Source organism: Lampetra fluviatilis, chromosome 34, assembly GCF_964198595.1.
Source record: "Lampetra fluviatilis chromosome 34, kcLamFluv1.1, whole genome shotgun sequence".
In the NCBI taxonomy this organism is placed as follows: Eukaryota; Metazoa; Chordata; class Hyperoartia; order Petromyzontiformes; family Petromyzontidae; genus Lampetra; species Lampetra fluviatilis.
Window position 1 is genome coordinate 10,787,409 of NC_136308.1, and position 27,777 is coordinate 10,815,185.

The 27,777-nt window shown below is 53.5% G+C and overlaps 1 protein-coding gene across 1 annotated transcript in view; it reads left to right on the forward strand.

The window, feature by feature from the left end:
• Positions 1–27,777, forward strand: part of LOC144944387 (FYVE, RhoGEF and PH domain-containing protein 5-like) — a 49,406-nt gene extending 21,629 nt beyond the window's left edge. Inside the window, exons 11-22 of the mRNA XM_078872508.1 lie at positions 1,691–1,749; positions 3,334–3,405; positions 8,389–8,457; positions 10,895–10,978; positions 12,185–12,264; positions 13,048–13,141; positions 15,478–15,642; positions 20,197–20,299; positions 21,509–21,591; positions 22,649–22,768; positions 24,042–24,199; positions 27,645–27,777. Of these exons, the coding sequence (XP_078728634.1) occupies positions 1,691–1,749; positions 3,334–3,405; positions 8,389–8,457; positions 10,895–10,978; positions 12,185–12,264; positions 13,048–13,141; positions 15,478–15,642; positions 20,197–20,299; positions 21,509–21,591; positions 22,649–22,768; positions 24,042–24,199; positions 27,645–27,678 (1,121 nt within the window). The 3' untranslated portion in view covers positions 27,679–27,777. The remainder of the gene's footprint in view (positions 1–1,690; positions 1,750–3,333; positions 3,406–8,388; positions 8,458–10,894; positions 10,979–12,184; positions 12,265–13,047; positions 13,142–15,477; positions 15,643–20,196; positions 20,300–21,508; positions 21,592–22,648; positions 22,769–24,041; positions 24,200–27,644) is intronic.

Below are 27,777 nucleotides of genomic sequence, written 5' to 3' on the forward strand. Positions count from 1 at the left end.
ACGTGTGCAGAGTGCTGGGTGCGGGGACGGTGCGTGATGAGGTTGTTTGCACGAGTGTGGTGGTGAGCCGACATCTGAACATCTCCTGATCTAACCGCTTTGCACTCAGTGTCACTCAGCTCCCCGGACGATGGTCTGCTATGCAGTGAGTCGTGGGTTCGATTCTGACCCTGACGCCTGCTGTGTGTTTGGAGTTTGCGGTGTCTCTCTCTCTCCCTATGGTCACGCGGATTTGTTTCTCCGGGTCCTCCGGGTTTTCCCTCCACATTTTTAAACACCGCATCTAGATTATTGCGATGATTTCGCTGCTGTGGATTTCCACGTGATGATGATAAGACACGTCGTTGAGCTATCATTTGTGACAAAGTCGCTTCTGAAAAATAAACTAATGGCTCAGTGGGCCTAAAAATAGTTTAGTTTAATTTGTATAATTTTTTTTAGTGATTTGTTTAACCTTGCCTATAATTTGCACTATTGTCGTGTTTTTGTGTTAGTTGTTGTAACGTTCTAACCTGCCCCTACTAGGAACATTTATGCCTAATCTTGCACTTGATTTTTATTCCTTAATTAGGTGTAACTTTCTCAACGATAACATTTTATATTTGAAATAATGTATCTTACCTATTTTTTTATTGATTTATTTTTCTATGATATGTTTACATCACGGAAAGGGTGTCTTGTTATTGATGAACCCCAAGTAAATAGTTTTTATTAGCTCACAGGGTACTTCAAAATAAACTGAATTGCTCTGTGAAAACAGAGCTTCATAGCTCATAGAATGCCTCCCAGGATAAGTAAATAATCTGATTCCGAAGTGGGGATGTGTTTGTCGGGGGTGCTAGGGGACAGAGTCTGGCTCCCAGTGGGGGACACAACCGGAGCCCACGGTCGAAGTTTAACTTTTGACTTGGAAATGTCACCTGGAAAATGTGCAACATTTACAACAACCGCCGTGTTGACGTTTGCATGCACAATCAACCTGAGACTTCAAATGCAGACGCCACATTTTGACCCCTCCCGTATCTCGCTCCTTACAATGGAGGTGCAGGGTGAGGGAGTGGGGGGTGGTGGTGCAGGGTGAGGGAGTGGGGGTGGTTTTGTAGGGTGAGGGAGTGGGGGTGGTGGTGCAGGGTGAGGGACTGGGGGGGTGGTGGTGAGGGGGTGGGGGTGGTGGTGAGGGGGTGGGGGGTGGTGGTGCAGGGTGGGGGAGTGGGGGGTGGTGGTGAGGGGGTGGGGGGTGGTGGTGCAGGGTGGGGGAGTGGGGGGTGGTGGTGCAGGGTGAGGGAGTCGGGGGTGGTGGTGCAGGGTGAGGGAGTGGGGGGTGGTGGTGATGGTGGTGAGGGGGTGGGGGGTGGTGGTGCAGGGTGAGGGAGTGGTGGTGCAGGGTGAGGGAGTGGGGGTGGTGGTGCAGGATGAGGGAGTGGGGGGTGGTGGGGCAGGGTGAGGGAGTCGGGGGTGGTGGTGAGGAGGTGGGGGGTGGTGGTGAGGAGGTGGGGGAGTGGGGGTGGTGGTGAGGGGGTGGGGAGTGGGGGTGGTTGTGCAGGGTGAGGGAGTGGGGTGTGGTGGTGCAGGGTGAGGGAGTGGGAGGTGGTGGTGCAGGGTGGGGGAGTGGGGGATGGTTTCTGATTTCAGTGTCTGATGAACTCTCGCTTAGTGAGTCGCTCATGGACTGCCCGGGTTCTCTTTGCAGCGGCCATCGCCATCATCAGTGAAGTGGCTTCTCACACCAACGACTGCATGCGCCAAGGGGTGAGGCGGCACGCCATGAGCCACCACACACGCACACAAAGACAAAGATCACCCGTATAGCCTGACACAGACTGTTGGGCCAAGTGCTGTTAGCGAATCGCACTTTTGAAGGCCTGAACGGTACACAAGCGGGTGTGGGCTTGGCCAGCACCACGCTCCAGGCACCCATTTTGAGGCCGAGTCGACCTAGGGGAGGTCCAGGACGATGTTAAGATGTTCCTCAACGGTCGTTGGCCGTGAGCGTGAATCGAACTCGGGTCGCCGGGTTCGTAGCGCAGCGCGCTAACCACTACACCACCGCTCCCCACACACGCCCATGTACGTTTCGTACATGCACATGGTATCCAGAGTTTGAAATGTGACTACCTTCCTGTGTATTATGATTATTATCCGAAATTGTTCATCCTTGTGCGATGCTCTGGATCTCACAAACGGATCGTGGGAGGCAGGCGTGCATGGCACTGGCAAACGAAATTGTTCCTGGGAAAGAAAGATCATGAATACTGTGCAATTGTTACATAGCGTCCCGTTAATGCTGCACTTCAAATGAACGTGCCGAACACGTGCTTTGTATCGTTTGTTGCTGTAACGATTTTGCCCCGTGCCCCGTATTGGACATCTTTAAAAGAAAGTGCTTTATTGCTCATCGGATTCTTCCTGCAGTCTAAATACAAGATTCTGATATTTTTGAAAAATGAAAAATAGGTTTATAATTTCTATAAATACAACAGGAGCTGTGTTAAGATGGTGAAATCAACAGATACCATCTGCAAGACATCACGTCCGCATTCACCACACCTACATGCGGTGAACATGCAAACATGACAGCCTTCTTTATGGCCTAGTCTCACCGGTGTTAGACTCAGGGGCCGTCCATAAATGACGTCACGCGAGTTTGGACGATTTTCGACCCCCCCCCCTCGTCACACGGCGTCACAAAAAGTCAGACCCCCCTAAAATATGACGTCACAAAGCTCTGCCCCCGCCCCTAGGTGCGTGACGTCATTTATGGACGGACCCTAAGACGATGCCATATATTATCAGAGCATGTTTGTTTGCATGCTCTTTACAAGCAGCGTGTGTGGTTAACGCAGTAATTGATTCCTTGCGCAAGGCATTTTCTTGTTGTTTGAACGTCTCAACACAACTCCTGTTACGTTGCCAGAACGGCTACAAACCTATTCTTACTTTTCACACTTTTCTACTGGCCAAAAGAAGGACCTGTGGAATGTTTATTTGTCAATCACATGGTTGCGTCCACAGTCCCCCCCCGCTCCCTCCTTCACGCCCAGGCTCTGCCTCCCTTGGTATGGTCCAAATGTGAGGTAGGTGGCACGTGGCCGTAGTAATCACGGATGTGTTGCAGAAATATTTCCCCGGGTCACCGACCCCGAGAATCATCGACCGGAAGAATCCGATGAGCTCTGAAGTTCCCCCCCCCCCCCCACGGATGTCCAGAGAGACGCGGCTCAAGCGAATTGTCATGACGTTGGCCGCGAGGCCAATGAACGTGCGTGAGAACGAGGGGGGTTGGTGATCGATGTCAATGATGCTGCTGTTGCTGCTTTCGTGACTTGGTGGCAGGATAACTTCCAGAAGTTGCTGCAGATCCAGCAGAGTCTGCAGGGCAGCCCCGAGGTGGTGCAGCCAGGACGCGTGAGTAGCGCCCCGCGCGGCTGCTGAAGTCACCGAGAGTAGCTGTTGGAGGGTGGGGGGGTGATTGCGTGCCTGCCTGTGTGTGTGCATGGCTGTTTGTGAGACTGGGAGATTGAGTGCCTGGCTGTTTGTGAGACTGGATGCTTGCATCACTGGCTGTTTGTGTGACTGGTGTGTGTGAAACTGCCTATTTGTGCCCCTGGCCGTTTGTGTGCCTGGCTGTGTGTGACTGGCTGTGTGTGTGACTGGCTGTGTGTGTGACTGGCTGTGTGTGTGACTGGCTGTGTGTGTGACTGGCTGTGTGTGTGACTGGCTGAGTGTGAGACTGGCTGTGTGTGTGACTGGCTGTGTGTGTGACTGGCTGTGTGAAACTGGCTGTGTGTGACTGGATGTGTGTGTGACTGGCTGAGTGTGAGACTGGCTGTGTGTGAGACTGGCTGTGTGTGTGACTGGCTGTGTGTGTGACTGGCTGTGTAAAACTGGCTGTGTGTGACTGGATGTGTGTGTGATTGGCTGTGTGTGTGACTGGCTGTTTGTGTGACTGGCTGTTTATGAAACTGGCTGTGATACTGGCCGTCAGTGTGACTGGCTGTTTCTGTGACTGGCTGTGTGTGTGACTGGTTGTTTGTGTGACTGTCTGTGTGTGAGCCTGGCTGGTCGTGTGACTGGGTGATTGAGTGTCAGGCTGTGTGTGTGACTGGCTGTAAGTGTGACTGCTGTGTGTGTGACTGGCTGTGTGTGTGACTGGCTGTTTGTGAGACTGGCTGTGTGTGTGACTGGCTGTGTGGGAGACTGGCTGTGTGTGAGACTGGCTGTGTGTGTGACTGGCTGTGTGTGAGACTGGCTGTGTGTGTGACTGGCTGTGTGGGAGACTGGCTGTGTGTGAGACTGGCTGTGTGTGTGACTGGCTGTGTGTGTGACTGGCTGTGTGTGTGACTGGCTGTGTGTGTGACTGGCTGTGTGTGTGACTGGCTATGAGTGTGACTGGCTGTGTGTGAGACTGGCTGTGTGTGTGACTGGCTGTTTGTGTTACTGGCTGTGTGTGTGACTGGCTGTGTGTGTGACTGGCTGTGTGTCTGATTGGCTGTGTGTGAGACTGGCTGTGTGTGTGACTGGCTGTGTGTGACTGGCTGTGTGTGAGACTGGCTGTGTGTGAGACTGTATGTGTGTGAGACTGGCTGTGTGTGTGACTGGCTGTGTGTGTGACTGTCTGTGTGTGTGACTGGCTGTGTGTGTGACTGGCTGTGTGTGTGAGTGGCTGTGTGCGTGACTGGCTGTGTGTGACTGGCTGTGTGTGTGACTGTCTGTTGTGTGTGACTGGCTGTGTGTGTGACTGGCTGTGTGTGTGACTGGCTGTGTGTGTGACTGGCTGTTTGTGTGACTGGCTGTGTGTGTGACTGGCTGTGTGTGTGACTGGCTGTTTGTGAGACTGGCTGTGTGTGACTGGCTGTGTGTGAGACTGGCTGTTTGTGTGACTGGCTGTGTGTGTGACTGGCTGTGTGTGACTGGCTGTGTGTGAGACTGGCTGTTTGTATGACTGGCTGTGTGTCAGACTGGATGTGTGTGTGACTGGCTATGTGTGTGACTGGCTGTGTGTGAGACTGGCTGTGTGCGTGACTGGCTGTGTGTGTGACTGGCTGTGTGTGTGACTGTCTGTTGTGTGTGACTGGCTGTGTGTGTGACTGGCTGTGTGTGTGACTGGCTGTGTGTGAGACTGGCTGTGTGTGTGACTGGCTGTGTGTGAGACTGGCTGTGTGTGTGACTGGCTGTTTGTGTTACTGGCTGTGTGTGTGACTGGCTGTGTGTATGACTGGCTGTGTGTGTGACTGGCTGTGTGTGAGACTGGCTGTGTGTGTGACTGGCTGTGTGTGTGACTGTCTGTGTGTGAGACTGGTTGTGTGTGTGACTGGCTTTGTGTGTGACTGGCTGTTAGTTTAACTGGCTGTGTGTGAGACTGGCTGTGTGTGTGACTGGCTGTTTGTGTGACTGGCTGTGTGTGTGACTGGCTATTTGTGTAACTGGCTGTGTGTGAGACTGGCTGTGTGTTTGACTGCCTGTGTGTGTGACTGGCTGTTTGTGTGACTGGTTGTGTGTGTGACTGGCTGCGTGTGTGACTGGCTGTGTGTGTGACTGGCTGTGTGTGTGAGTGGCTGTGTGTGTGACTGGCTGTTTGTGAGACTGGCTGTGTGTGTGACTGGCTGCGTGTGTGACTGGCTGTGTGTGACTGGCTGTGTGTGAGACTGGCTGTTTGTATGACTGGCTGTGTGTCAGACTGGATGTGTGTGTGACTGGCTATGTGTGTGACTGGCTGTGTGTGAGACTGGCTGTGTGCGTGACTGGCTGTGTGTGTGACTGGCTGTGTGTGTGACTGTCTGTTGTGTGTGACTGGCTGTGTGTGTGACTGGCTGTGTGTGTGACTGGCTGTGTGTGAGACTGGCTGTGTGTGTGACTGGCTGTGTGTGAAACTGGCTGTGTGTGACTGGCTGTTTGTGTTACTGGCTGTGTGTGTGACTGGCTGTGTGTGTGACTGGCTGTGTGTGTGACTGGCTGTGTGTGTGACTGGCTGTGTGTGAGACTGGCTGTGTGTGTGACTGGCTGTGTGTGTGACTGTCTGTGTGTGAGACTGGTTGTGTGTGTGACTGGCTGTGTGTGTGACTGGCTGTTTGTGTAACTGGCTGTGTGTGAGACTGGCTATGTGTGTGACTGGCTGATTGTGTGACTGGCTGTGTGTGTGACTGGCTGTTTGTGTAACTGGCTGTGTGTGAGACTGGCTGTGTGTTTGACTGCCTGTGTGTGTGACTGGCTGTTTGTGTGACTGGTTGTGTGTGTGACTGGCTGCGTGTGTGACTGGCTGTGTGTGTGACTGGCTGTGTGTGTGACTGGCTGTGTGTGTGACTGGCTGTTTGTGAGACTGGCTGTGTGTGTGACTGGCTGCGTGTGTGACTGGCTGTGTGTGACTGGCTGTGTGTGAGACTGGCTGTTTGTATGACTGGCTGTGTGTCAGACTGGCTGTGTGTGTGACTGGCTATGTGTGTGACTGGCTGTGTGTGAGACTGGCTGTGTGCGTGACTGGCTGTGTGTGTGACTGGCTGTGTGTGTGACTGTCTGTTGTGTGTGACTGGCTGTGTGTGTGACTGGCTGTGTGTGTGACTGGCTGTGTGTGAGACTGGCTGTGTGTGTGACTGGCTGTGTGTGTGACTGGCTGTTTGTGTGACTGGCTGTTTGTGAGACTGGCTGTTTGTGTGACTGGCTGTGTGTGAGACTGGCTGTGTGTGTGACTGGCTGTGTGTGTGACTGGCTGTGTGTGACTGGCTGTGTGTGTGACTGGCTGTTTGTGTTACTGGCTGTGTGTGTGACTGGCTGTGTGTGTGACTGGCTGTGTGTCTGACTGGCTGTGTGTGAGACTGGCTGTGTGTGTGACTGGCTGTGTGTGACTGGCTGTGTGTGTGACTGGCTGTGTGTGTGACTGGCTGTGTGCGTGCCTGGTTGTGTGTGTGACTGGCTGTGTGTGTGACTGTCTGTGTGACTGTTTGTGTGTGTGACTGGCTGTTTGTGTGACTGGCTGTGTGTGTGACTGGCTGTTTGTGTGACTGGCTGTGTGTGTGACTGGCTGTTTGTGTGACTGGCTGTTTGTGGGACTGGCTGTGTGTGTGACTGGCTGTGTCTGAGACTGGCTGTTTGTGTAACTGGCTGTGTGTGTGACTGGCTGTGTGTGTGACTGTCTGTGTGTGAGACTGGCTGTGTGTGTGACTGGCTGTGTGTGTGACTGGCTGTGTGTTTGACTGGCTGTTTGTGTAACTGGCTGTGTGTGTGACTGGCTGTGTGTGTGACTGACTGTGTGTGTGACTGGCTGTTTGTGTGACTGGCTGTGTGTATGACTGGCTGTGTGTGACTGGCTGTGTGTGAGACTGGCTGTGTGTGTGACTGGCTGTGTGTGTGACTGCTGTGTGTGTGACTGGCTGTTTGTGTGACTGGCTGTATGTGAGACTGGCTGTGTGTGTGACTGGCTGTGTGTGTGACTGGCTGTGTGTGTGACTGGATGTGTGTGTGACTGGCTGTGTGTGAGACTGGCTGTGTGTTTGACTGGCTGTGTGTGAGACTGGCTGTGTGTGACTGGCTGTGTGTGAGACTGGCTGTGTGTGTGACTGGCTGTGTGTGTGACTGCTGTGTGTGTGACTGGCTGTTTGTGTGACTGGCTGTATGTGAGACTGGCTGTGTGTGTGACTGGCTGTGTGTGTGACTGGCTGTGTGTGTGACTGGATGTGTGTGTGACTAGCTGTGTGTGAGACTGGCTGTGTGTTTGACTGGCTGTGTGTGAGACTGGCTGTGTGTATGACTGGCTGTGTGTGAATGGCTGTGTGTGAGACTGGCTGTGTGTGTGACTGGCTGTGTGTGTGACTGCTGTGTGTGTGACTGGCTGTTTGTGTGACTGGCTGTATGTGAGACTGGCTGTGTGTGTGACTGGCTGTGTGTGTGACTGGCTGTGTGTGTGACTGGCTGTGTGTGAGACTGGCTGTGTGTGAGACTGGCTGTGTGTGTGACTGGCTGTGTGTGTGACTGGCTGTGTGTGAGACTGGCTGTGTGTGAGACTGGCTGTGTGTGTGACTGGCTGTGTGTGTGACTGGCTGTGTGTGTGACTGGCTGTGTGTGTGACTGGATGTGTGTGTGACTGGCTGTGTGTGTGACTGGCTGTGTGTGTGACTGGATGTGTGTGTGACTGGCTGTGTGTGAGACTGGCTGTGTGTGAGACTGGCTGTGTGTGTGACTGGCTGTTTGTGTGACTGGCTGTGTGTGTGACTGGATGTGTGTGTGACTGGCTGTGTGTGTGACTGGCTGTGTGTGTGACTGGCTGTTTGTGTGACTGGCTGTTTGTGTGACTGGCTGTTTGTGTGACTGGCTGTGTGTGTGACTGGCTGTTTGTGAGACTGGCTGTTTGTGTGGTTGGATCTGCTGCCCGTGTCCCACGCCTTCTCTTTGTTTCAGGTTTTTCTCAAGGAAGGAACTCTGTTTAAGCTGTGCCGGAAAGCGCTCCAGTCTCGCATGTTTTTCTTGGTAACGCCCAGCTTCCCCTGCACACACACACACAGATACACGCACACACACATACGTGAGCTCATATACACAAACATATAGAGATACACGCACACACATATGCACGCGTGAGCTCATATACAGAAACGCAGATACACGCACACACACGTGTGATCCCATATACACAAACACACAGTGAGACATGCACAGACTCACACACTTTTGGTGCTTACACGCACGCACACATGAACCGATACCCCAAAGCCTTGCCGTTGTTTTTAAAGATAGGAGCTGAGATCTGCACCCCAATCTCCACTGTAAATTTCATTGCAACAGCCCTGTCAGCTTTAAAACCCTCCGTGTTGCGTCGTTACTCTGTGTCGTTACTCTGTGTGGTGTCGTTACTCTGTGTCACTCGTTACTTTGCGTCACTCGTTACTCTGTCACTTGTTACTCTGTGTCACTCGTTACTCTGTGTCGTTACTCTGTGACACTCGTTACTTTGTGTCACTCGCTACTCTGTGTCGTTACTCTGTGTCACTCGTTACTCTGTGTCGTTACTCTGTGTCACTCGTTACTCTGTGTCAATCGTTACTCTGTGTCACTCGTTACTCTGTGTCACTCGTTAATCTGTGTCGTTACTCTGTGACACTCGTTACTCTGTGTCGTTACCCTGTGACACTCGTTACTCTGTGTCACTCGCTACTCTGTATCGTTACTCTGTGACACTCGTTACTCTGTGTCGTTACTCTGTGACACTCGTTACTCTGTGTCACTCGTTACTCTGTGTCACTCGTTACTCTGTGTCACGCGTTACTCTGTGTCGTTATTCTGTGTCACTCGTTTCTCTGTTTCACTCGTTACTCTGTGTCACTCGTTACTCTGTGTCACTCGTTACTCTGTGTCGTGTCGTTACTTTGTGTCACGCGTTACTCTGTGTCACTCGTTACTCGGTGTCGTTACTCTGTGTCGTTACTCTGTGTCATTCGTTACTCTGTGTCGTTACTCTGTGTCACTCGTTACTCTGTGTCGTGTGTGCTGGATTGGTGCTTCATTACATTTCACACATTTTGGGTTCAGCTGCATTTACCAGTCATGCGGAATACTATGCAGTAGACTCTGCAAAAGTGTGTACAGTAACATCGTGCACCATACCTTGTTGTGTTGGACAGGGCGCTCTCGTGAAGAGGGAGGGCTCTTGCCAATACCACTGTGTCCGACAACCCGGCAGCATTTTGTTTCAAAATCCTGAATGCTGATGAGACCCAAAATGTCAAAACAAATTCTGTTGCGTAACGTACCTTAAAAATACGATTGGTTGAGCGATGCCTGCTCAACCAGTAACCGTTCTCAGAATTGAACGCCGGTTGCGAAGGCCACGTCGATGCGTTGACATTCCGAGTCGTGAACGTTGAATCCGTTGGTTCACGCGACCTCTCCAGCCAAAAAACTCACCTCCATATTCACGGCGGTGTAAATAAGAACCCGCTCTTGAACTGACCCTTGAACCCTGAATGACGTCACAAAAATTCAATAACTGGATGGGGGAGGTGATTCGTCACAATTCCACTTGGTGCCATCATAGACAACATCTGTAAACATATTTTATTCATTTGCATTCCATATAAATCATCATCATCATCAGGAGCAGCAGCATGTGCTGCATTAGCTGAGTGCTCTTGTAGACCGATGTAGGTACGGCCGCTGAACTCTTTTGTTATGCTGGAGGGGGGGTGCACCAGTGACGTGCGGTGAGGTCAATGGCTGGGGAGGCACTGGCTCGTGTCAGAGCCAGATTCACACACCGAGGGGGGCGTGTCCTCACTGAAGGGGGCGTGTCCTCACTGAGGGGGGCGGGTTAGACACGTCCCCCTCAGTGAGGCAGATGTGATAGCTGCCTCGAGTGGTGCTTTTTCATTGCAGTTTCATGACGAGACCAGCGAGCCTAAATCTCTTTATACACACACGTGAAATAAGTTACCTGGAGTATGGAAGGCGAGGACATGAAATGAAGGGGTCTACAAACATTACATTGGTGACATACTCAGATAGTAACAGGCACGCGCAGTTCCTGAGGGGTTGCGCAATCAGAGGGGAGGCTGAGCTCGTCGCCGCCTCACCTCTCGTCTCTTCCTGTATTTGCAGCGGAGATCCGCAAATTTGGTGATTTTGACTATAAAAATGATTGGAATCGTACAGAAATGACATTCATAACACAGATCAGTGGAAATATCTTAAGTGTTATTTGATTTTATTATTATTTTTTCTTACTTTTCGTAAAATCTACTTCTATTGGAGTATGACAGGTGAGGGAGGCTCTGCCTGCCCTGCCTCCCCTGACCGCACGTCCCTGGTGTGCACTGCTGGGCCTTGACTCTAACCGCATGCCCCCCACCCCCTTCAACTTCTACCCCCTGCTCTCGCCGCCCTCCCCCCACCATGGCACGGTGCCGAGCAGATGAACGACGCTCTTCTGTACGCCACAGCCCAGCCGAGCGGGCGCGTGAAACTCAACAGCGAGATCTGCCTGGGCAGCCTGCAGGTGTGGCCGGCGCTCACAACCGGGGCTTTTAACACCGAGGGCCATCGTCGATCAGCTACGGTCCGGCCGTGCCCGTCCAGTGCTCGCCGAGCTGCATTGGCTTCGGGCTACTGAACGAATACGTTCTAGGGTTGCACTCATTACACGTAAAGTGCTTGTCACAAAGGAACCCAAATGCCTCGCGGATCTCGTCAAGGAGCACGAACCATCACGAGAACTACGGTCATCCTCGCGTCAGCGGGTTTTGGCTCACCGCATCGCGCACTCTTTTGATGCGCTTCTGCGGCCGTCTGGAACGCTCTTCCTTCTGATATTAGGAAGCCACCGGGGCTATGCACTTTTTCTTATCTAGATTGAAAAGTCATTTCTTTAAAAATGCTTTTTGTGTTTAGTTTGTTGTTCTTCCCCGGCACCTCCAATAAGCGCGGTCGGCTACGTCCCATTTGTAAGAAGTTAAACACGCATACAGACGTACGTCTATCCACTTGTGGACGGAGGCCTCTCCACACTTGTCGCTCTCCTTCACGGTCCTGCGATGCCACAATTCATCGGCTGCACGTGAGGGCTGATTTCATTGGTGCAAATCCACGGTCGTTGTTGTCACGGACTCGTTCTCTCTCTCTCTCTCCCTTTCTCTCCTCGTGTTGTAATGTCATCACCGGTCTTATCCATCGACCGTCATCCCTTCTCGAGACTTGGATCCGGCCCTAATGCGGTAAAACTCCGTTCGGGGGGGGGGGGGGGGGTGAAGGGTGGGTGGAGGGGGGGGTCCTATTTTTACCATCCACGGGTTCCGTTGCAGGGCCCTCTTGTGTGAATTGAGGGAAAGTTGACCCTCTTGCTCCCTCCACCTCCAAGTGCAGCACAGTTTGCTGCATGGTCACGGTACAGCACGGGCGTGGAGAGAGCGCCAGCGCTCATTGTGTGTGCGCGTGTGTACGTTGAACTTCTTTTGCACGGTACGTAGCCGACCGTGCTAATCGGAGGTGCGGAGAGGGCATGCGCCGGGGCGTTGCGGTGCGCGCGCACACCGAACTCGAGCGAACGCGTGCCTGCGTGCTTGCGTGCCTGCATGCGTGCCTGCGTGCGTGCCTGCATGTGTGCGTGCGTGCCTGCTTGCGTGTGTGCCTGCGTGTGTGCGTGCCTGCGTGTGTGCCTGCGTGTGTGCTTGCCTGCGTGCCTGCGTGCCTGCGTGTGTGAATGCAGGCGAGCAAGCCAGCAGTGGAGACGCTCGCCAACGAGCTCCACTTTACGACTCCCGAGAAGACGTTCATTCTGTCGGCAAGGTGGGCACGTGCCGCCAGGACCGGCCATCACGTCCACGACGATCGAACTCCACCCACGCTCTGCACGTATCATCGATGACTAAATATTACAGGCAGACGTTGCAGGCAGCGGCACCTTTATTTCAGGCTGGAGAGAAGACGATAAAACAACACTGACTTTTTACTTTTGAACGTTTTTATTGCGACGAAACGCAAGCCCGGTACAATATGTGCCGATCAATATTGGAGAGTTTGGCGTGAAGACATCGTATGTACGGGGGGGGGGGGGGACAAGATATACTGACGATTGCTTGTGTTGTGATCGAAACGTCGTGATCTATTATTTTTCTACCTATGTGACTTTACCGAAAGAACCAAAGCGTATGGATTCCTGCAGTCACGAAAGTTTCAAATCAAGAAAGAGACGCTGATGTTGAATTATGATTGTGTTGATTGCTGTGTGCATGTGACTTTGTATGTGGGGAGCGGTAGTGCAGCGGTTAGCGCGCTGCGCTCTGAAATCGGTCACCCGGGTTTGATTCCCGCTCGCAGCTTCCACCGGTGACGATTATCTGAACCGGTCCTGGGCCTCCCTTAGGTCGACTCAGCCTTCAATGAGTACCTGGTGCGGTGTGTGAACATCGCCACTGGGGAGACAAAGGAGATCGGGCATGGTGCTGGCCACCCACCCCCTCGTGTGCCATTCTGGCCTTCGTAGATGCTCGCTAACAGCACTTGCCCCTACGGTCTGTTAAGGCTATGCGGGGGACCTTTGTCTTTGTGTGTGTGTGTGTGTGTGAGCAGCTCTCCGGAGGAGCGGGACGCATGGCTCGACGTCGTGTCTCTCGCCGTGGAGGACTTCAAGCGTAAGCGCTCGACGCTCCGCAGCGTGGGGCAGGTGAGAGCTCCTGCACGTGCTGCTGCTCACCTCAGCAACAAACTAAACTCAAACTACTTGTTCATTTTACCAGGTAAGGCCCACTGAGCTGTGTAGATTATTTCCCAGAAGCGACAAAGTGGCTTATCGAGTGGAAGTTCACGGCGGACAAATACTCCGAACGCGTGATGTTGATTCTAAATGTGGAGGAAAAAAACGGAGGACCCAGAGCAAATCCACGCGACCACGGGGAGAGAGAGACACGCAAACTCCACATATACAGCAGCAGGCGTCAGGTTCGCGATCGAACGCAAGCCCTCCTGCATACCAGGCGAGGTAGTTAACGTCTCGCCACCGTGGCACCTAAGGGTGCAGCCGATGGCTCGCGGTTCGTAATTAGACTGTCCTCGTGCGCGACCTCGTCACCGGTCGTGTCTCAGCAACAGCAGCAGCAGCACGACAACTCCAGCAACAGTAGCACACACGGCAGCAGCACGCACAGCAGCAGCAGCAGTAGCACACACAGCAGCAGCAGCACGACAACTCCAGCAACAGTAGCACACACGGCAGCAGCACGCACAGCAGCAGCAGCACGACAACTCCAGCAACAGTAGCACACACGGCAGCAGCACGCACAGCAGCAGCAGCACGACAACTCCAGCAATAGCAGCAGCACGACCACTCCAGCAACAGCAGAACACACGACAACTCCAGCAACAGCAGAACACACAGCAGCAGAAGCACGACCACTCCAGCAACAGCAGAATCCACAGCATCCGCAACAGCAGCAGCACGACAACTCCAGCAACAGCAGCACACACAACAGCAGCAGCAGTACGACCACTCCAGCAACAGCAGAACACACAGCAGCAGCACGCACAGCAGTAGCAGCACGACCACTCCAGCAACAGCAGAACACACGACAACTCCAACAACAGCAGTACGACCACTCCAGAGAGAGGAAAATGCGCAGCAGCAACAGTCCAGGTTACACATCTTGATATGGTATCAGATTTTCCAGATATACTCCCGGCTTTTTCAGGCATAGTAGGGTTTACACGAATATATGGTGCTACGGTTGGCGATATGTGAACTACCTTGCCTGCTATGAAGGACGTGGGTTCGATCCCGATCCCGACACCTGCGTGTCTCTCTCTCTCTCCCCATGATCGCATGGATTTTTCTCCGGGTCCTGCGGTTTTTCCCTCTACGTTTAGAATCAACATCACTCGTTTAGAGTATTTGGCTGCTATACATTTCCACATGATAAGCCACATCCTGGAGCTATCATTTGTGGCCAAGTAACTTCTGAAAAAGAGCCACATTGCTCAGTGGGGCCTTGATAAAAATCAAAAGAGTTTACGTATGCATGTTGGACTTCTTTCGCACCAGACGCAGCCAACCATGTTAGCGGTAACATTTACCACCCACGTCACCTTCCCACTCCTCATTTGTCGTTCGCAACGAACTGGCGACGATGTAAAGTTACGTACAGAGGTTACTTTCTTTTAAACTACGACGTTTCGATCACAACACAAGCGACCGCCTCCTTTTTTCTCCAGCTGATGACGACCGCTTGTGTTGCGATCGAAACGTCGTTGTTTTTTGTAATTTTTTGAACCTATCTACGTGACTTTACCGAAAGACCCAAAGAATATGAATTCCTGCAGTCAGGAAAGCTTTAAGTCGTGAAATATCTATTTTTTACGAAAATTTTTTCATTGAGGTACGTGCACACAAATCCGCTAGAATGTGCCGGGGCTTTCAGGGGAGGAGGGGGGGGAGACAGAAAAACCGCGAGGGGGAAGGAGACGAGGGGGGGGGGGGCTTTCCAGCGCTTGCACAGATCTAGGGATGTGGGAACAAATTCCTGGGTGCTCACCCAGAGCGGTGGGGGGGGGGGGGTGGTCACTGGTGGGGCAGGGGGGGTTTGATTATGGGGGGGGAAGGGGGACGGACAATCACCAACATTCTAGGGATAGATCGTGTGTGGGGAGGGGGTGACGAATGGACACACGACACATCATATTACATGCACGCGGCTTCATGAGATGGGGTTACAGACCTGTCCGCCATCCCGGGCCCATCCGCTCTCAACTGAAACGTGAATATAAACCTCTAAACGCAAAACGAAGCTCTTCCGATTGCCGCCGACGACGAACGTCGGGCGACGGAGTCCACGGAGGCGTAACGAGAGCGACACGCGACACATGACACGGCGACACGGCGACACATGACACGGCGACACATGACACGGCGACACATGACACGGCGACACGGCGACACATGACACGGCGACACGGCGACACATGACACGGCGACACGGCGACACATGACACGGTTGTCCGTGTGCCCAGAGCGCAGGCGAGGAGGGTGGCGAGGCCCGGGAGGGGGAGCCGGGCTCCCCGCTCGGCGCCCAAGCCCCGCCGTGGATCCCCGACGCCCGGGTGCCGCTCTGCATGATCTGCCTCTCCAGCTTCTCCCTGACGTGGCGGCGCTACCACTGCCGCGCGTGCGGGAAGGTGGGTCCCGCGCGCTACGCGCACGCACACACGCACACACACACGCACGCACACACGCACGCACACACACACACGCACGCGCGCTGGTTTTCTCGGTTCCGTGTGCAGTTTGTTCTCCTGGAATGCGTGTTGTTGTTGTTGTTGTTTCCATCACGCGAATTGGATGTAGAACGCGATGAGCGTGTGAGGGAACACCACATCTTTCTTTATAACGCGGAAGCGAATTGGATATAACGCGATCGAGCGAATGCAACTGCGTCGCGGCGCGAGTAGGAATAAGCGGTCGTACGGCTGCATCATCATCATCATCACACGAGGCATTGGGATGCTGCTGGATGCTTCTAGATGCTACCCACAAGCCTCAGTCTTTGTTCGGCCTGCATAAGCATCTCACGTGTCATCGCAGACCGTGCTTTAGCCTACATTATATATGATTTATTAGAACGGAATTTTTCCATAACATGGTGTTCGTCTACCGTGTTACAGGAGAACGCACGGTATCTGTATTTACTGCTTATTTGGTATTTATGTCTCTGTTGGGGGCCGTGATTGAGAGACCCGAGGGTGATGTTGCTGATGTTGTTGAGGTTGCGAGTGTACACACCCGTCGTGTATTGTGTAATGTTATGGGGATTATGTAGATGATTTGGCTGCTCGAAATGTTTCTGAGGCAGAGCGAGCGGCTCCCAATTAGAAGGGAGCGAGTTGAAGTTCACGTTTGGGGGGTTGACTCGACCCATCATCCCACCAGGGTCTATAAAATAAGTGACGCTTTGTGGGGAAGTCAACAGTAGCTGTCCTATTGATCGACTCGATTCCAACCTAAGAATATGGAATGTCCACTCCTGGCCCAGGGTGGTGAACAGGAGGTGAGCACCGACTCAGTGCTCATTTGAGCAGGAAGTAGTACTAGTAGGTAGTACGGGTAGGTAGTGCTGCTAGAGGTGGGATGGTGGATCATAAGGTGGCACAGAGAGAGGATACGGAGTAACCCATTCCGCATCTATACTGCGTGGATTATTGAGCGTATGTTATTGATGTATTCAGATATATTACCTTGTCTATTATACTGTATGTGTTATTATTAGTTGACGATAATATACAAACCGTTTGTATTTGTCGCCATCAATACGGTATGTCAGGGAGATAATTTTTTTTCGTAGAGTACACATGACAGAGACTGTAGCCAGTCTGGGACGCTGTCGCTCGGGCACCTCACGACATCTGGCCATGAATGTTCTCTGTGGAATAAAACAACAACAACACGGGCGGAACGCTTAAGTTCTTAAATCTCGAGTACGCTATGGCGAGGCACACGGTGCGTTAAAACGGGACTGGGTATCAATACATCGAGTAGGTCGCAGCGAAAGTACGTACAGCGGGGTGTTACTTATTGATGAATGGGCTTGAAGCTCGGCCCGGTATCCTGAGTCACGGTCTCCTCTCTCGCCTGCGGGAGTCGTCGCGCGCGTTGGCTCCTCCAGTGCGGCGCAGATCGACGTGAGTGGTGTTGACGCCGTATTAGTGCACGTGCCAGTCACGTGGCAGCCACGTGCCAGTCACGTGGCAGCCACGTGACTGGCAGTGAGCCGGGGTTGGCGAACGACGGCGCCGTCGCGGCGACATCACATTTACCCCCGCGATGTGAGATCGAAACAGCGGGAGGATTTCTCTACAATTGTGGATGTCGACTGATGATGCGGTTGTTGCTGTAATTACCGGCGAAATGTCACCGTACTCGAATTGTAATTGTTGTAGTGGGTTTACCCTCCAACACACAAGCGGTGTGCTAAGCTAGTGACTAATTGGCACGTTGTGTTTACGTAACAAACCCTTACTCATTAGCTGTGTCGGGTGGTGGCGGGTTTAGCGACACATTTATATTTACGCGATCTAACGCAAAAAAAACCCTCTGTTGTGGACAATATTGGTCATGCAAGCCCTGCTGCTCGGTGTTAAAGTGCCGATCTCTGAAGAAGCGTAGGCACGGTCTGCCCGTGCCTGTAGACAGTCCAGCTCTCTCTCTCCCCATCAGACGACAGCTGCAGCTGTGAACCCATACTACGGTTTACGCCGTATTCTTGTACAGGGACACTGAGTTTTCAGGTCCATACGGCGTACAGCCGTTTCAATACGGCAAAACATGTTTTTTGTCTATTTGTTTGTGTTTCTCCCTCGTGATGGGACTTTGTAGGATGAACGTTGAGATTTATAAGGGCACGGGGTGACCAACAAGGCCTGCATTGGTCTGTCATAAGGTAGGGCACTGATAAGGGGTTGACAGGTATGCAGCTGAACGACACGTATCTTCACCGTGATGGTCGTCCACGGACCCGCAATTATAGTCACTCTTTAGCTCGTGTTGATCACGGCTTGTGACTGGATTGGCAAAGTTCAGTGCAGGTAGCGTTTTCTCTTCTGTTTCTTCAGTTCACAATCAGAATTTTAATTCTTAACCGCAGGAGAGCTATACACGTTATTTTTCACAGATGTCCAGGAGGGGCACGGGCTCAGAACGTTACAACAGCAAACAACACAACAACATGATAGAAGTTCAACGTATAGGAAAGGTAAACAAATCACTTTAAAAAGTATACAAATAAAAATAAACTATTTTCATGTTACCAGGTGTAGTGGGCTCAAACGGAGACTCAGACGTACTGTTTGGAGACAACACATTTATGAATACCAACACCAAACACAAAGGGGTAACTGCCCCTTCACCAGTTAACAACCTATGGTGGTGGTCCACCAGGTTACCTACACCAACTACACCGGGAGTAGCTACGAGGGACGGGACCCCAGCTTGGGGCCCGGTCCCGTGTCGGTCTTGTCTTCGGACGTAGGCATAGAACGTAGGTTCTTGAGGATCACAACAGCAGTCGGTCCCACTGGGAGAACGGCTTTTATCCCCCGTGGCGGCGCTCGCTCCGCCCCTCGTCACGACCCCCATCTCGAACCATCGACGAGGATCTCTTCTGGACACGTGGTCCCCCCAGCCCCCCTTTTGGGGGTCCCCGGGCAGACGCCCCCGGTCACGTGTCCTCCGGGGTCAACCAGAGTGCCGTGGCCCCGTGGAACCACGTTCCCGAAGCGGCACCTCCCCAGCACCATATCCTGTAGGGGCTGGCACTGCACCCAGCGCAGGGTGCCACTGGTTGCTGTCAGTCCGTGCTCCTCGAGCCCTGCTAGGGCTGGTAACTGCGTCCGCCTTCGGTGGTGTTTGCGATGTCAGTACATCGCTTCACACAGTGACATGCAACGATGTCTCTACACGCGTAAAGCCCAACTGAGCTATTCGCTTTATAAGAAGCGAACTGGCTATCGCAAATGATCGCTTATCGAAGGGGCTTATCACGTGGAAATGTATAGCAGCCAAATACTCTCAGTAATATAGATGCACGTTGATTCTAAATGTGGAGGGAAAAAATCCACGCGACTCTACAGGCTCACTCTTCAACAACGACTCTCTACACCCTCACTCTCCAACAACGGCACATCTTCACATCTCCTTTGAACACCGCTGCATCACTTCAGCCTAGCAACTCCTGGAGCTCCCCTGCCGCACGTGACCACCGCGATTCCAGATTTAATTCGTTTCTCATCCGATCGTTGCCATGGTGGTGCCGTTTTACTTTTTTTGTTACGTTACGACCGTTTCAGGCACTTGAGCGTGAAAGGCGCGACATGAAATAGAGGTTATTTCTGATTTCCGTTGTTATTTTTGCGCGGCGATGAGAGACCTTGCCAGTGTAATTGCACCTCGTCAGCTTGGCCGTCAATCTATTGATCCTCCCCTCTTTCACAGGCAAAGGTGGTTTGTGTTTTGTTTGGGCCTCTTGTTGGATGCCTGGCGTGGCGCAGCTGATCGCCACAATGAGCACCTGGAGAAGGCGATGTCTCTGGCACGTTATGGGGCTCACGGTGTTTGAGAAGTTAGACTCCTGTCGGAGAAGTTACATTCAATTTTAAAACGTCTGAATAACAAACATCATGCGAGGCAACCACAGCAACTCAACGCATGATTATTCTCTAATAATGTGCAACGGCAAACCCACGACACAACAGCATCTCGGCGGTGCTGCCCGCCGTCTCTGACCTCTGGCGCCACTCAGCCACCTCCATGGGTCACACTTCTGAGTCACCGCGGGGAGCATTCGTCACCACAAACACCACAGGGACTCACTCGTAACCACAAACATCGCAGGAACTCAGTCGGGCGGCGGCCGTGTGCGTGGTGTGGGCTAGTGAGCGGCGCCGCGAGTCTCCATGACCTATGAGCCCGGCCACCCAAGTTCGATTCCCGCTCATGGCAAACACCCGCGACAATAATTTGAACCGGATCCTCCGGTTCCTCTCCTAGGTCGACTCACCTTCAAACCTGGTGTGGTGTGTAAACATCGCCACGGGGGAGACAAAGGCGGTCGGGCGTGGTGCTGGCCACCCACCCTCGTGTGCCATGCCGGCCTTCATTGGTGCTCGTTAACGGCACTTGCCCCGACAGTCTGTGAAGGCTACACGGGGGATCGTTGTCTTTGTGCGGGCTCCCCACAGATCGTGTGCCGCGCTTGTTCCGCTCACAAGTTCCCGCTCAAGCACCTCCGGGACAAGCCGGCCAAGGTGTGCGACCCGTGCTACAGCTCGCTGCACGGCGCCTGTGAGTACAGCCCCAGGGTCACGGACTACCACACACTATCGTGTGCTGCCGTGCACTACCACACACGAACGCGTGCTGCCGTGCACTACCATACACTACCGCGTGCTGCCGTGCACTGCCATGGACTACCACATATTGCCGTGCACTACCACACTACCGCGTGCTGCCGTGCACTACCACACACTACCGCGTGCTGCCGTGCACTGCCATGGACTACCACACATTGCCGTGCACTACCCCACACTACCGCGCGCTGCCGTGCACTACCATGGATTACCGCGCATTGCCGTGCACTACCACACACTACCGCGTGCTGCTATGCACTACCGCGTGCTGCCGTGTACTGTCGTGTGGATCACCTAATATCTGAAACAGATTGGAAATGTTGAAATTCAAACCTCATCCCTACGAGGCACGCATGTAGCATGTCAGAACCATTCAGTATTGTTGGTCCAAAATCATGATGCCATCCTGGCAAAAGCCTTAACTGACAAGTTATATTAGCGAGTAGCACCTGTCAAGGTCGGCACGGCACACGAGGGGGTGGGTGGCCAGCACCACGCCCGACCGCCTTTGTCTCCCCAGTGGCGATGTTTACACACCGCACCAGGTACTCATTTGAGGCTTCGTCAGTTCAGATAATCGTCACTGGTGTTGGCCGTGAGCTGGAATCGAACTCGGGCAGCCGAGTTCGTAGCGCAGCGCGCTTTACCGCTACACTACCGCCACGACCAGCACCGCACGTCGCCAAAGCCCTCTCCCCTACCATCAGATTCCGCAGCTGCTGCAGAGGAGATGAGCAGGGACATCTCCGAGGTCTGCCCTGAGAGTCTCCCACCGTCTGATCTTAGGTCTTCCCTTCCTACGGGTGGCCGGGCTCGTCTCATCGCCCCCACCCAGTGCAGCCGTTTTTGCCGGATAACGTGGGCACGCCGCTCGCACGCCCGTGCCCTCTACCGGACTCCCGCACTGCTTCTTCCGCTGTCTCGGTCACAACGTTCCCAACCTCCATCTCGGACACCCCCCGGGGCTCAATGCCAGCAGCTTGTTTTTGAGCTGCTTTGTAGTCGCGAGCCGTGTTCCTGTAACATCGCGAGCTCAGCGCACGCGCGCCAGTGAGTGAGTGAGGGGTTCAACGATCGATTCCCACATTCACGTGCGCGTCCCCCCCCGCCCCACCCCCCCCACCCCGCGTGGCGTTTCTTGCAGCGGAGATTGGCTCGCCGAACGTCCCCTCTCCACGCCTCCCTGAGCGTCGCCACAAGGAGCGGCTGCAGCACGGCCCGCGAAAGGTGAGCGACCGCCCATCCGCTCCCTCTGCCAGGCATCCTCATCCCGGTGGCGCGGGGGTGTTGCGGGCGGTGCGGGCGGTGCCGTCAGCGTCATTTCAACTCCGAAGTGGTGGAAATAACGCCACTCGAAGCAACGCGACTCTAAATAACGCGACAATAAATAACGCCACTCGTTCACGTTGCCCCGCGGCGTTTGTGTTCGAGTTTAGCCGCCGTGTTCCGAACGGGGTATTGATCGTCTGTGCAGTGGCTACAGCTGGCGTTGTCGCAGTTGAGCCTATTCCTACGTAAATAAAGTCCCTCGGTTAACAGTGCCATTGGTTAACGGTTTTTCGCGGTTAATATTTCGCCTCCCATAGGACCCCATAAATGACGTCACGCGATTTTGGACGATGTTTGACCCCCCCCCCTCGTCACAAGGCGTCACAAAAGTCAGACTCCCCCTCAAATATGACGTCACAAAGCTCTGCCCCCCTCCCCCAAAAACATTCTTCAAATCGCTTTAAACTATTGTCATTGTAGTGCGTATTTAATGTGGCGCTGCACTCTGATGTTGTAGGAGAAACCAATTATTAAAAAGTCTATTTAATTAAGTAGAACGTGTTGTCTATATTTATTTAAAGTTGCGCATTTATATGTGACGTCACATTTCTCAACCCCCACCCCCCTCGTCACACATCGTCACAAATGCCTGACCCCCCCCCCTAGGTGCGTGACGTCATTTATGGACGGCCCCTTAGACTGACATTGCAAATGTTGATGTGACGGTAATGTGCTGACGTTATTCACGCGGGCGCCAATTTCAGCCAATCCGAGCGCTCAGAAGTGGGGCTGAGCGCATGCTCTCAACCAATCAGCGAAGCTCATTTATGAGCATTCTTCGACTAGCTTTCTTTACATTAAGGATTAATGCTTTCAACATGGAATTCATCAAAAGCTATCGATTGGTGCCACCCGTGCACTCGCTTAACCGATGTCCGTGCCGTGGTGCGTGGTGTGTGCTTGGCATGTGCTTGGCATGTGCTTGGCATGTGTGCGGGGGCGCAACTCCACGCAGGCCGCTGAGCCCAGCGCGATGAGCGGGCCCCTGGAGCGGATGCGCGGCGGCAAGAAGCACTGGAAGTGCCTGTGGTTCGTGGTGCGGGACCGCGTGCTCTACACCTACCGCACCAGCCAGGTGCGTGGGGGGGGGGGCGACGTGGGGGACAACGTGAGGCTTGCTTCGAGAGTCACCTTTATTTACCGTTTTACTATTTTACTCACCCGTAACACCACCGAGTTCATTTTGTTTAACCGCAGGGTGAGAACTCAAGAGACCAGGGTGCACAATGGAATTCAGTGCAAAAGCAAACAAATGATACTAAACTACAAAGCGTGTTTTACCAGGCAAGAAGGCCCATGTATAGCTCTTTGTAACGAGCGACCTGCCTAGTGGCTTATCGTGTGGAAATGTCGTGCAGCCGAACACTGAACGCGTGATGTTGATTCTAAATGTGGAGGGGGAAAATCGGAGGACCCGGAGAAAATTCTACACGAGAGAGACACAAACTCCAAATATCCAGCAGCAGCAGCAGCAGGCATCGTCAGGGTTAGCATCGAACCCACGACTTCCTGTATACCAGGCGAGGTAGTTAACATCTCATAGCGACCTGGGTCACCGAAATAACGCAAGCGAAAAAAGACCATCCCATTAACAGAATAAATTGTAAATGCCGTACAAGCATAGGCATGGTAGCACATTGGTAACACGTGCGTCTCACAGCAAGGTCGACCTGAGTTCGACTCCTGACTCTGTGTGGAGTTTGTATGTTCTCTCTCTCTCCTTGTGTTCTGCGCGGGTTTCGTGTGGGCTCGCCGGCTCACTCCCTGTAGCTCATCATGAAATATCGCCACCGGTGGCCACGCTTCAAAAGTAGCGGGACCCTGCTGATAAAATAGTTTAAATACTCAGCTCGGCTTTCCTGGGTAAGTAAATAATTGACCATTAAGTAAATACACAATTTCTGCAAGCAGTTACTTAAAACAAAATAATTTAATAGAAACATTAAGTCATGTTAACGTCACACGAGGCTATATGTGTGTCCCATATGATCGCAAGTGAAGTTATCGGACTGGATGGAGAGGTCGGAGTTCAAGTTTCATTTATTAGGTATAGCCCTGTGAGCCATGCGGCTCTTGAGTCGGGTGCAACCGCAACAAACAAAATATGAACAGAGAACATCTTAAAGCGACGACGCGCAAAATAAACATCCTGGAGAGACCAGCAAATCTTCCAGAAAACAAAGTAGAGGGGAAAGCAAGCGGGGGACTCGCTTGAAGCAACCGAATCCCTGGCTCCGGCTCCGGCGTGACGCTTGCCCCACCGTGCCGGGCGGTGTGGTGGGGCTTGTACCGCGGTGGGGCACGCGTCCCGCCGCACCGCCCGTCGCTGACGAGCGTTCTGCTCGCAGGACGCGGCGCCGTGTGAGACGCTGCCGCTGGACGAGCTCACGGTGACGGTGCCGGTGCTGCCCCCGGCGCCGCACGCGGCTCACCCGACGTTCCAGCTGCTGCAGCGCGGACGCGCCGTGTTCACGTTCCGGGCGCCCGACACCGACACGGCGCAGAGGTGCACCACCACTACCACCACCACCACCACCATCACCCACCCCACCACCATCCACTCCACCGCCACCCACTCCACACCCCACCACAACCCACTCCACCACCACCACCCACCCCACCACCATCCACTCCACCACCACCACCACCGCCACCCACCCCACACTCCACCAACCACGCCACCACCAACCACTGCATCGCCACCCACCCCATCACCCACGCCACCACCACCCAATCCCATCACCACCCACTATCACCACCCACTATCATCACCCACTATCACCACCCACGCCATCGCCACCCACTATCACCACCACCCACCACCAACGCCACCTCCATCCACTCACACCACCACCCACTATCACCACCACCCACTATCACCACCACCCACTCCCATCACCACCCACTCCATCAAAACCCACGCCACCACCACCCACGCCAACCACTCCAACACCATCCACCCCACCACCACCCACTCCATCACCACCTACCCACCCCACCCCCACCCACTCGGCCGCTACCCCACTTATGCTATGCATTGTCAGGATTGCATGCAAGATTCAATTACCTTTGTCCTGTTTGTGTAGCCCGTGTCACGCGCTCTCGCTTGTGATGCCTGCTTGGCACGTTCACGTTCGCTACACTTTCTCTCTATCTTATCTGCACTCGCTTGCGCCATAACATCGTGCGCTGCCTCTCAAAATACACACAGCCCCAGTGCATATTCCACAGGCTGTATATGTCGTGCCGATTGGAAGGGAAACCAACAGTGATTGTCCCGTCTTGATCTGAAGCTTTCGTGACTGCAGGAATCCATACTCTTTGGTTCTTTCGGTAAAGTCACGTGGGTAGAAAATAAAATAAATCACGACGTTTCGGGCGCAACACAAGCATCCGTCATCAGGTGGGAAAGCATGCGTTCAGACGCTTGTGTTGCGCACGAAATGTCGTGATTTATTTTATTTTATACCTACGTGACTTTACCGAAAGAACCAATGAGTACTGATTGTCCTGTGGACGGGCTCACTCCCACCCCTGCCGTAGGAATGTGGAATTTCCGCCACTGGCTTAGGGCTGTAAACAGGAGATGAGCACCGCCTCAATGCTCATCTGAGCAGGGATCACTTTGTTGTTGTTGTCGTCGTGTGCTTTATACTTTCTCGTTTGTAGCCAACCGTGGCTAATGCGAGGTGAGGCCGGGGGAAGACAGCAAACTAAATGCAAAAAGCAGCTCTAATGTAATTAGTTTTCAATCTAGATGATGATTTCAAAGTGCATAACTTCAGTGGGCTTCTTAATATCAGAAGGAAGAGCGTTCCAGACGGCCGCAGAAGCGCACCTGAAAGCGCGCGCGATGCAGTGACCGCCTGTGTTCGATGGCCAGCCAAAGCCGCCGCTTACGGCCAACAACCAGTGACGATTATCTGAACCTGTCCTGGGCTTTCTCTAGGTCGACTCAGCCTTAAATGAGTACTTGGTGCGATGTGTAAATATCGCCACTGGGGAGACAAACTCGGCCGGGCGTGGTGCTGGCCACCCCACCCCCTCTTGTGTCGTGCCGGCCCTCAATAGGTGCTGCTCGTTCACAGCACGTGCCGCCAACACTCTGTTAAGGCTACGCGTCGTTTTTTTTTAACACGTGACCACTCTGCGTCTCCTCTCTTCCATGACGCGGGCGCGAGGCTGCATGACGCAGTCCCCGAGTGGGGGGGGGGGCACGGGATTGTCTCGCTTGGCCCTGCGTGACCGACAGCGCCAGCTGTGTCCTCCGGGCACCGCTCTGCCCCTGGCCATGTGTGGCTGTGTGCCCGATGGCGGGCGTGCCGCCATGGTGAAGCATTATGATAATGTGTCACTACAGACGTATAATGGTGACGTGGCCACGCATGCTACGATCGCGTGTAATTATAGACTCGCGGTTGTAGCGTACGCCGCGCAGCTGGGCAAGTCGATGAATGTGCGGCTACTGCATGAATTGTGCATCGGTGTCAATGCCTGTGCAGCTGTGACGTAGATTTGCAGATACGATGAAGTGTGATTATAGACAACGATGTGCAGGGATGACAATCCACTGCCGGATGAAGGCCTCGCCAAGCCACCGCAGTGTCTCACGGTGCTGCGATTTTATAAATCCACCTCGCACCTGAACACGAGCTGATTCCATCGCTCCATCTCTGCAGCAGACGTGCTGTCAGATGCGCTCCATTCCTTTGGCTGCCACTGTAGTTAAACTACTAAAACTAAACCATTTTTTAGCAGGTAAGGCCCACTGAGCAATATCGCTCTTTTTCAGAAGCGACCTGGCCTCAAGTGATAGCCCAACGAAGTGGGTTATCACGTGTACATTTATAGCAGCCAAATACTCTAAACGCACGTTTCTAAATGTGTGATGGAAAAACTGGAGGACCCGGAGAAAAATCGACGCCACCACAGGGAGAGAGACATGCAAACTTCTAATTTCCAGGCTTTCGGGTCGAGATCGAACCGACGACATCCTGCACACCAGGCGAGGGAGTTAACATTTCGCCCACCGGCTATCATCCCTCTCAGGCCACGTGTTCTGCCCGAGATCAACTTTTCTTAACAGTCGCAACTACGTCTGAACGCGCGCGTGTTCTCAAATCCGCGGGTTCCTCTCTTTGTTTCTGTTCACGCTTCCTACTGCGCTTTTGATCTTTGGTTTCCATCTCCATCATCAGTTGCCACGTGACCGATCCGCACGACATCGCGGGTGATTACGCACTGCCCGACCGCAAACGTTCGTCTTTGAGATGCGTTCGCACTGCAAAGTCCCGCTTCCAACATCTCCGCTCAACCTGCTGTCACCCACCTCCGTTTCATCATGTTATGGCGCCACGGTGGCTGTGAGATGTTAACTACCTCGCCTCGTCTACAGGAGGTCGGAGGTTCGATCCTGACGCTGACGCCTGTTGTATATTTGGAGTTTGGGGCCGTCCATAAATGACGTCACGCACCTGGGGGGGGGGGGCAGAGCTTTGTGACGTCATCTTTGAGGGGGGGTCTGACTTTTTGTGACGCCGTGTGACGAGGGGGGGGGGTTCAAAAATCGTCCAAAATCGCGTGACGTCATTTATGGACGGCTCCTTTACTAAAAAAAATCACATACAACGAGTTTGCTGATCAATCGAGGACGTCTGTTGGAGAGACACAACTGGAAGAGAGGAACGCGCCGGGAGCGTCACTCACAGAGTCGCGGCGGCCCGCAGCTCGCGACTCTGTGCCGACAGCTCGCTGTTACAGCGGGTGGCTGTGCTGCAGCAGCAGGCTGGTTCCAGGAAGCCTGACCTGTGTCTATGTGTGTACCTAGGGCAGTCGTTGTAACAGCGGGCCCCAGAACGTGAGCAGATCGCTCCAATCGCACGTAACGTATTTCGCACGCGCGACGCACCGCCAGAAGAAGACGCGCTTGTGCTCTCGCCTGTATCCCCTAGGTGGGTGGAGGCCCTGCAGGAGGAGTTCCTGTAGCTAACGCCCGCACCACCGCCCCCGCACCACCGCCCCCGCACCACCGCCGGCACCACCGCCCGCACCACCGCCCGCACCACCGCCGGCACCACCGCCGGC